We start from the raw sequence: 6,865 nt of genomic DNA, 5'->3' as shown, positions 1-6,865 counted from the left end.
CACACATTACTCCCAGCTGGAAATTTGGGTCCAGTTGAACTGCTAAAAAACACATTCTTTCACGTGAGAATTTTGAGCAGCACAAAAGGGATATGAAAATAGACCAAACCTATCCTTCTTGGCAGACAGTGTCTTCTTTAAAATGTAAAGAAAATCTTATTTTGGGAAACTTGTGAAAAATTGGGGGGAAAACCTAGGTCGCTGGGTTTGTCACTAGATTTTCCTCTAGTAATAACCAGAAAGGTCCAGCTACCATTGCCACTCAGTATAAAAACAAACTTTCTTTCAGGGTGTATTTGAGCAGACACGTGTGCATGGAGGGTTAGGTAGCACCTACATATATTAGGTTATGAGGACGTGGAGGGTGTCCCACAATCATCCTGAAAACGTATGAGGACCCTATGAAAATCTTCCTTTGGGAGAGAATTCCGTCTCTAAAGAGACGGTTCTAAAGAGGGCAAGGTGAGGTTAGATCCAGCGTCTGATATCTCAGTTGGTAAGGACTCTGCCTGCAATGCAGGAGACGCAGGTTCGATCCCTGGGTGGGGAAGATCCCCTGGCGAAGGAAATGGCGCCTCACTCCAGTATTCTTGCCTGGAAAATCTCATGGACAGAGGAGCCTGGTGGGCTGCAGTCTATGGGGTCCCAAAGAGTCGGACAACACTGAGTGACTAAACCACCACCACCATCACCAAACCAGCGGGCGCCAAACGGGCAGTCATCTTGTGGCGCCCCTCCCCCGCCCGCCAACAGCTCGCCCAGAACCTTCCTTCCATCCCGCCCCGCCCCGTCGCGCCCCACAGGATCCTACCCGCCGGCAACCCCCAGGTTCGGACCCGCGGCCAACAACCTCATCCCCCAACCCGCTCCGGGCGGCATCCCCTCGAGCCGCCGCGCTCGTCGCGGGACCTGCAGGTACGGCTCGCCCATTGCCCGCGCGGCCCGGGCCGGAAAAGTGACTAACGGCTGCCGCTGGCGCGCAGGGTGCTGAGGGGATGGCGTCGGGGTCCCGGGTGCCTGAGGACGCGGTTCGAGCCGTCAGCCCCGGCCGGCGAGGCGAGAAGATTGTCTCGGCGCTCACCGGGGACTTGGTGATGGCTGCGGCCCTGAAGAGCGCCGCGTCCCCGATGCGGTCGGTGGCGGCCTCCCCTCGCCCGCTGAAGGGGAAAGCGGGCCGGGAGGCGGCCCGGCGGCGGCTCCAGCTCCTGCCGGGCTCTCAGGCCGAGGGCCCGGGACAGGGGCCAGAAGAGGAGGAAGAGGAGCCCCTGCTCTCAGTGCCCGAGGAAGACGAGGAGGCGCAGCCGCTGCCCCCGGTGTGCGCGTTCCCCATGAGGGGGATGTGGCGGGAGGAGAAGGTGGCGCTGTACTGCGACGAAGTGCTGCAGGGCTACAAGGTGAGGACAAGAAGACAGCGGGCCCCGAGGGACTCGGGGCCACCTTCCGTGCGGATGTGGGCGCAGAGCGCACAAAGAACCTGCATGTCACAAAAGTAAATTTACTCCACGCTTACAGGACTTCCACCTGGATAGAGAGTCCCAGGCCCTGTTAAAGGAATTCCAATTAGATTTTTCCTTCAAACAGATCACATAGCGTTTTCCAGTTTTTTTGAGAGCTGAAGGAAGATAGGCCTTATCAGTGCCCTGGTCATAACTTTTCTTCCCAGGATTAAGCGTCTTTTAATTTCATGGCTGCAGTCACCATCTGCAGTGATTTTGGAGCCCCCCCAAATAAAGTCTGACACTGTTTTCAGTTTCCCCATCTATTTGCCATGAAGTAATGGGACCAGATGCCATGATCTTAGTTTTCTGAATGTTGAGCTTTAAGCCACCTTTTTCACTCTCCTCTTTCCCTTTCATCAAGAGGCTTTTTAGTTCCTCTTCACTTTCTGCCGTAAGGGTGGTGTCATCTGCATATCTGAGGTTATTGATATTTCTCCTGGCAATCTTGATTCCAGCTTGTGCTTCATCCAGCCCAGCGTTTCTCATGATGTACTCTGCATAGAAGTTAAATAAGCAGGGTGACCATATATAGCCTTGACGTACTCCCTTTCCTGTTTTACTGTGTCATTAGTCAGGGTTTAATGTCTGAGTTTCATACTAGTTTAGATTATCATCCTGAGGTAGTTGAATTGAAATGCAGAAAACCAAATGGGCAAAAATTCTTAGTATGCTCATTTGTTTTATAGAATGGATTTCTATTTTAAAATTTTATGTGCTGAGTAAATTCTAAATAGGTCATTAAATCTTTAAAGTTCAGAAAAAATTGATGACTAGGTTTTTAAACTTGATAATAACCATGTTTTTGTATGTATAATTACAGTAGAGCTACCTGGAGTAACAGGCAAGTTTGGCTTTGGAGTACAAAATGAAGCAGGGCAAAGGCTATCAGAGTTTTGCCAAGAGAATGCGCTGGTCATAGCAAACACCGTCTTCCAACAATACAAGAGATGACTCTACACATGGATATCACCAGATGGTCAACACCAAAATCATATTGATTATATTCTTAGCAGCCAAAGATGGAGAAGCTGTATTGCTATTGCTATTGCTAAGTCGCTTCAGTCATGTCCGACTCTGTGCAACCCCATAGACGGCAGCCCACCAGGCTCCCCCGTCCCTGGGATTCTCCAGGCAAGAACACTAGAGTGGGCTGCCATTTCCTTCTCCAGTGCATGAAAGTGAAAAATGAAAGTGAAGTTTCTCAGTCATTTCCAACTCTTAGCGACCCCATGGTCTGCAGCCTACCAGGCTCCTCCGTCCATGGTACTCTCCAGGCAAGAGTACTGGAGTGGGGTGCCAAACAAGACCAGAAGCTGACTGTGGCTCAGATCATGAACCCCTTATTGCAAAATTTAGACTTAAATTCAAAAAAGTAGGGAAAGCAACTAGGCCACTCAGGTATGACCTAAGTAAAATCCTTTACGATTATACAGTGGAAGTGAAAAATAGATTTAAAGGATTAGATCTGATGGAATGCCTGAAGAACTATGGACGGAGATTCATGACATCGTACGGGAGACAGTGACCGAGACCATCCCCAAGAAAAAGAAATGCAAAAAGGCATAATGATTGTCTGAGAAAGCCTTACAAATAGCTAAGAAAAATAGAGAAATGAAAGGCAAAGGAGAAAAGGGAAGATATACCCATTTGAATGCAGAGTTCCAAAGAATAGCAAAGAGAGATAAGAAAGCCTTCCTATTTGATCAAAGAAATAGAGGAAAACAATAGAATGGGAAAGACTAGAGATCTCTTCAAGAAAATTAGAGATACTAAGGGAACATTTCATGCAAAGATGGGTGCGATGAAGGACAGAAATGGTATGGACCTAACAGAAACAGAAGATATTGAGAAGAGGTGGCAAGAATACACAGAAGAACTATATAAAAAAGATGTTTGTGACTCACCATGATGGTGTGATCGCTCACCTAGAACTAGACATCTAGCAATATGAAGTCAAGTGGGCCTTAAGCATTACTACAAACAAAGCTATTGGAGGTGATGGAATCGCAGTTGTTATTTCAAATCCTAAAAGATGATCCTGTTAAAGTGCTGCACTCAAAATGCCAGCAAATTTGGAAAACTCAGCAGTGGCCACAGGACTGGGAAAGGTCAGTTTTCATTCCCATCTCAAAGAAAGGCAATACCAAAGAATGTTCAAAATTGCCGTCATTCTCACACATTAGCAAAGTAATGCTCAAAATTCTCCAAGCCAGGCCTCAGTGGTATGTGAACCAAGAACTTCCAGATGTTCAAGCTGGATTTAGAAAAATCAGAGGAACCAGAGATCAAATTGCCAACATCTGTTGGATCATAGAAAAAGCAAGAGAGTAAGACATCTACCTCTGCTTTATTGACTATGCCAAAGCCTTTGACTGTGTGGCTCACAACAAACTTTGGAAAATTCTTAGAGATGTGAATGACAGACCACCTGACCTGCGTTCTGAGAAATCTGTATGCAGGTCAAGAAGCAATAGTCAGAACTGAACATGGAACCACAGACTGGTTCCAAATCGGGAAAGGAGTACATCAAGGCTGTATATTGTCTCCCTGGTTATGTACTTATATGCAGAGTTCATTATGCAAAATGCTGGGCTGAATGAAGCACAAGCTGGAATCAGGGTTGCTGGGAGAAATACCAATAACCTCAGACATGCAGATGACACCACCCTTATGGGAGAAAGTGAAGAGGAACTAAAGAGCCTCTTGATGAAGGTGAAAGAGGAGAGTGAAAAAACTGACTTAAAACTCAGCATTCGAAAAACTAAGATCATAGCATCCAGTCCCATCACTTCATGGCAAATAGGTGGGGAGGCAATGCAAACAGTGACAAATTTTGTTTTCTTGGGCTGTAAAATCACTGCAGGTGGTGACTGCATCCACAAAATTAAAAGACACTTGCTCCTTGGAAGAAAAACTGTGACCAACCTAGACAGCATATTAAAAAGCAGAGACATTATTTTGCTGACAAAGGTCTGACTAGTCAAAGCTATGGTTTTTCCAGTGGTCAGGCATGGATGTGAGAGTTGGACCATAAAGAAAACAGTGCTGAAGAACTGATGCTTTTGAACTGTGGTGTTGGAGAAGACTCTTGAGAGTCCCTTAGACTGCAAGGAGATCAAACCAGTCAATCATATAAGAAATTAGTCCTGAATATTCATTGGAAGGACTGATGCTGAAGCTGAAACTCCAATTCTTTGACCACCTGATGCAAAGAACTGACTCATTTGAAAAGACCCTGATGCTGGGACAGATTGAAGGTGGGAGGAGAAAGGGATGACAGAAGATGAGATATTTGGATGACATCACCGACTCAATGGACATGAGTTTGAGCAAGCTCCGGGAGTTGGTGATGGACAGGGAGGCCTAGTATGCTGTAGTTCATGAGGTTGCAAAGAGTCAGACACAACTGAGTGGCTGAACTGAAATTGCTCAGTAGATCAATAAAACATCATTTAAAAAATAAGTAGATGTCTCATCTCTGAATTACTCTATTGAATGAGTAGATATCTTTTCAGTTTATTCTAATTTTTTAATGTTTCTATTTTTCATTAAATGTAGATTCAGTTAAAATCTATTATTTCTGAGTTTTTTCATTATTTTAAAGGCATATGGGCTGCATACTTAAATAGAAATCAGTAAATATATATATAAATCTATAATTTCATATATATATGTGTACATATTTTTGTTTTGCTAGGCAGAAGATGCTGATGATGCTATGAGTAAATATCTATCAGAAAAATTAAAGTTGAAAGACAAGTGGCTTGGAGTCTGGAAAGCTAATCCTGAGTTATTCTTTGTGAAATATGAAGAATCTTCTATCCCTTTTGTTGGTATATTGGTTGAGGTAAATAATTTTCACCTGATCCTTTTTCTTTGCATGAAATTATCAGTTCTTTTTAAGACCGAAATGTAACTTTATAAGTTTGAGGCTTGGATACTTAAACAAAGGTTGGCAAAAGTTTACACCTATTTAAGTTTCTTAACAAGTTAACAATGTAAAAGAGGGTAAGGATGGGTATTTGCACATATTTTCCTGTAAACAATTATCATGAAATCAAATCTCATAGTATTAGATAATATTTATTATCCTACTTTCAATTGCTCAAATAATGTAAAAATAACAAAAGTGTACTTCTTAAAAATTAGTAAATTTTTCCCATTATTTATCTGTAATCTTCATTTATCTGAATTATGAGGTTTAGTTATATTAGGAAAGAATAAACTAGATCAGAAAATTATTGGTAAAATTATTGGTAAAATTTGAAATTTTTTCCTATGAAAAGTGACTTTTTAGTATAATACATCTACTTCCAAGCTTTTATCTAAGATTTTGCTTTTATAGGTCTGTAGGTTAAATATTGTAGCATATTTGACATCATAAATCTGATTGCCTTAAAGGTCAATTATCCTGTGTAGAAATTAATATTTGCAATCACAAATGGTACTCCTACTTCAGATAGATACTTCAAATCTGTGGTTTTGGTGACAAGAAAAAAATTGTGTTTGAAACTCATTACATTACATACTATCAGAAAACAATTCAATTCTGTGTTATATAGAAAATAAGTTATGGATACATGTATATGTATGGTTGAGTCACTTTGCTGTTTACCTGAAACTGTCACAACATGGTTTGTTAATTGGTTATGCCCAATACAAAATAGTTTAAAAGAGAGAAGGAAAGAAAGCATGGTTAGGTAAGAAAACCAAACAGTCAATTGACCATAACTTGATTCCTTTTAATAAATTAAGCACCAAAGTGCTGTATATTAAAAAAAAAGTAATACTTTTATTGGACATGTATTTGAAAATGTTCAAAATGTATTATTAGTAGTGTTTATTTTTTCAGTTTTATTGAGTTATAATTGACAAGATTGTAAGATAGGGTGTATAACATGATGATTTTATACATACATATGAAAAAGTGAAAATGAAGTCACTCAGTCGTGTCTGACTCTTTGCGACCCTGTGGATGGTAGCCTACTAAGCTCCTCCGTCCATAGAATTTTCCAGGCGAGTCCTGGAGTGGGTTGCCATTTCCTTCTCCAGGGGATCTTCCCAACCCAGGGATCGAACCTGGGTCTCCCACATTGTAGGCAGACGCTTTACTGTCTGAGCTACCAGGGAAGTCATATATACATATACTTCATGGCAAATAGATGGGGAAAAAATGGAAAAGGTGGCAGATTTTATTTGCTTAGGCTTCAAAACGGTGACTGCAGTCATGAAATTAAAAAACACTTGCTCCTTGGAAGAAAAGCTATGACAAACCTAGACAGCATATTAAAAAGCAGGGACATCACTTCACCAACAAAGGTCTGTATAGTCCAAGTTAAGGTCTTTCTATATATGGATGTGAGAGT

The 6,865-nt window shown here is 42.2% G+C and overlaps 1 protein-coding gene across 1 annotated transcript in view; it reads left to right on the top strand.

Moving 5' to 3' along the window:
• The first annotated feature begins 995 nt into the window (after positions 1-995).
• The window catches only part of SHCBP1L (SHC binding and spindle associated 1 like), a 38,230-nt gene continuing 32,360 nt past the window's right edge, over positions 996-6,865 (top strand). The window contains exons 1-2 of the mRNA XM_068986561.1: positions 996-1,394; positions 5,197-5,346. Coding sequence (XP_068842662.1) covers positions 996-1,394; positions 5,197-5,346 — 549 coding nt within the window. The remainder of the gene's footprint in view (positions 1,395-5,196; positions 5,347-6,865) is intronic.

Source organism: Capricornis sumatraensis, chromosome 14, assembly GCF_032405125.1.
Source record: "Capricornis sumatraensis isolate serow.1 chromosome 14, serow.2, whole genome shotgun sequence".
Lineage (NCBI taxonomy): Eukaryota > Metazoa > Chordata > Mammalia > Artiodactyla > Bovidae > Capricornis > Capricornis sumatraensis.
This window is presented reverse-complemented; position numbering and strand designations above follow the sequence as displayed.